The sequence below is a fragment of the Rutidosis leptorrhynchoides genome, chromosome 11 (genome assembly GCF_046630445.1).
Source record: "Rutidosis leptorrhynchoides isolate AG116_Rl617_1_P2 chromosome 11, CSIRO_AGI_Rlap_v1, whole genome shotgun sequence".
NCBI lineage: Eukaryota > Viridiplantae > Streptophyta > Magnoliopsida > Asterales > Asteraceae > Rutidosis > Rutidosis leptorrhynchoides.
In genome coordinates, this window is record NC_092343.1 from 361,886,456 (window position 1) to 361,889,761 (window position 3,306).

At 32.7% G+C, this 3,306-nt stretch overlaps 1 protein-coding gene across 1 annotated transcript; it reads right to left on the reverse strand.

Annotated features, from left to right (window-relative positions):
- Positions 1 to 907: 907 nt before the first annotated feature.
- On the reverse strand, positions 908 to 1,561 carry LOC139876285 (dirigent protein 7-like). The gene has a single exon (XM_071863589.1). It carries the CDS (start codon positions 1,559 to 1,561, stop codon positions 983 to 985), a length of 579 nt encoding a protein of 192 aa, XP_071719690.1. The 3' UTR covers positions 908 to 982.
- Positions 1,562 to 3,306: the final 1,745 nt, after the last annotated feature.

The window sequence follows — 3,306 nt, forward strand, 5'->3', positions numbered from 1 at the left end:
TCACCTGCTTTTTTATTATAATTTTATGTGACACTTATATTTATTAGTATGTGTATATGTATGATATGTTGTGTATATATGTCGGCATACTTCTCGATATGTCGACATATTTACTAAGGGACTACCTACTAGATTATTTACAGATTTAAAATCCAGTTTTAACGTCCGTTCTTTATCTCCCATTCTAACTGCGGGGGCGTGTTAGTCTGTGTATATGTATGAAATGTTGTGTACGTTTAAGATTAGCCCACAGTCTCATTTTTCCTAGCCCATATTGTAAAGCCCAATGTAATCTATATTTAAAGGAATGAATGGGAACAAGAAAGGTGGGGTTCGCGCGCTGCTGCTTGAAAAGTGTTAGCGATTTAACTAAATTTTTTTTTAAATATTATATATTTTAAACCGTGTAATAGCGAGTGTATGTATTCATGTATACTATCCGATCAACTTTCTCCAAATGATAAAGACATAATAGAGCAAAAAAAAGACAAAAAAAAAATATTTAAAATAATGAACAGTGCGCGACTAATAGGGATCCGAAAAAAAAAGGTGAAGGGATCCGGAAAAAAAAGTGAATAGTGGCCGACCAGTATTGATGAATAGTGGCCATATATAGTAATATATATAGTAATGTATCAAGCATTGAAAATTAATTGATTTCAATATTTAATAAATAATTTTGGTACATATGAAATTTCTCCTACAATGTTCCATAAATGTATTTTATGTTTAACCGTACTTGGCGCAACTATTAACAAAATTTGTTTTAGCTAAGCTGAATGGAGTAATAAAGCACTCATATATCCTACTTGTTTCTTTACAACACGTAAATTACATTTACATACTTCCATCATATAGAACAATAAAAACAACTTATTCTATTTATTTCAATCATAAAATGCCCCAAACCACACACAGAAAATAAAATTATTCGACAATTTGATGGAAACATTTGTCAATACGTACAATTGCAGTTCTATTCTTAAGAGTCTCCATAATGGAGGACATAAAAATCCATTTCCATGATCGCGAACACGGTCGGAATGAACTTATATGTTTTAATGATTGCATAACCACTAGAAAATCGGAAAAGCCCGGACCCACCCACAATCGGCACTTCTCTTTTAGGTAACGCGACTAGGTTACTCCCTAGTACACTCAAAGTACTACCATTGTATTCCCCTTCAGTAAACTCGAAACTCATAGCCATAACTATTGAGTAATTCTTTTGGTTGGAAGCCACATACATCCCTTGAGCTCGTCCCACAATCTTAGAGTTTGCTCCCGGACCGACTCTTAAAGCATCGTCAAGCACCGACACAGCCCCAAAGAAGGTTTTTGTGGTGTTGTCAACCGTCTTAACTACCGTCACCTTGGTGGGATGCTCACCACTAAATATGTCGTGCCAGTAGAAGTGAAGGTGTGTTAGCTTCTCTTTTTTTAAGTGAAGTAATTTTGGTGACAAACTTTTTGCAAATTTTTCAGATTCTCCTTCTATGAGAAGTGAGAAAAGGAAAATAGTAAGAATGATGTAGATATGCTTTGGGAGAATTTGAGCCATGCTGTGTGATAGAGAGAATAGGATATGTAGATGAGATGTTGGCTAGGGCACGTCATATAAATACTTGAAAAGGCATGGACGTACTAGATACTACATTAACAGGTCAATTAATCTTATTTGATAAATGTTAGAAATATATAATGATTACTCTATTCGTTCCAAGCATGCTTTTCGAATCAAACGCAACGACCATCTTCCAAATCAAAAGAAAAAAGAATTGTCCACTAAAGGATTGCATACAGTTTAAGATAATTATGTTAAGCAATATGAGACATGAAATATGACAATAATTTTAGAACATTTAGAAAAGAAAACATCTATAATTAATTTAGGATAGAGGGAGTACAAAATTAGGGTGTGACTTATATTAAGTAACTGTTATTTATTAGTTACTCCATCCGTCTCAAATTAATTGTCCTGTTTTGACTTTTTGAGTCTTTTATGTATAGTATTGACGGAGATGATGTCTATTTTAAGAAAGTGTTTTGGCCTTCGATTTTTCAAAACATTTTTGTAGAGCTTTGTGAATGGTGATATTAATTGAGCGTTGACATGTGATTGAGTGTTCAGAACATGTATATAGTTTTACGCAAATGGTAGTGTGTATATCAAACTTAAGTATAAACTAGTTAGTTATTTGAATGATTTAAGTTTTGGACTTTGCGTGCTTGCAGAAAAGGTTCCAACTCATCTAAATATTCTATAATTTCTACTCCCTCCGTCCCAATTTAATAGTCCACAGACAAAATGGCACACAGTTTTAGGAAATTCCACTAACTTCATTTATCCACCAATGAAATTTTTTCTCTCTCCAGATTCACCAATCAAATATCCTCTTTCCTTTCTATTTATGGAAGTGGACTATTAATTTGGGACATCCCAAAATGGGAAAACATGACTATCTAATTGGGACGGAGGTAATATATAGCTAGTAATTATCAACCCACACAATTAACAAATGGATACTTAAACAAGCATATAGCTAAAGAACATGACACAAGAATTTCACGTAGTTATATTTGATCTCCAATCACATAAAGAAGGATTTATTTTGAAATGTCCCGTTCATATTGATTATAAACGTTCCATATTAATTGATTTCGTCGCGAGGTTTTAACCTCTATATGAGACGTTTTTCAAAGACTGCATTCATTTTTAAAACAACCATAACCTTTATTTTATCTATAAAGGTTTAAAAAACATTACGTAGATTATCAAATAATGATAATCTAAAATATACCGTTTACACACGACTATTACATAATGGTTTACAATAAGAATATATTACATCAAAAATAAGTTTCTTGAATGCAATTTTTACATAATATCATACAAGCATGGACTTCAAATCTTGTCCTTATTTTAGTATGCAACAGCGGCAGCTCTTAATAATCACCTGAGAATAAACATGCTTAAAACGTCAACAAAAATGTTGGTTAGTTATAGGTTTAATCTATATATTATCAAATCATAATAATAGACCACAAGATTTCATATTTCAATATACATCCCATACATAGAGATAAAAATCATTCATATGGTGAACACCTGGTAACCGACATTAACAAGATGCATATAAGAATATTCCCTATCATTCCGGGAAATCCTTCGGACATGATAAAAACGAATTCGAAGTACTAAAGCATCCGGTACTTTGGATGGGGTTCGTTAGGCCCAATAGATCTATCTTTAGGATTCGCATCAATTAGTAGATCGGTTTACTAATTCTTAGGTTACCAAGCAAA

Bases quoted from the DNA above. Each gene is read 5' to 3' on its own strand.
- LOC139876285 (XM_071863589.1), bottom strand. From the start codon at position 1,561: ATGGCTCAAATTCTCCCAAAGCATATCTACATCATTCTTACTATTTTC.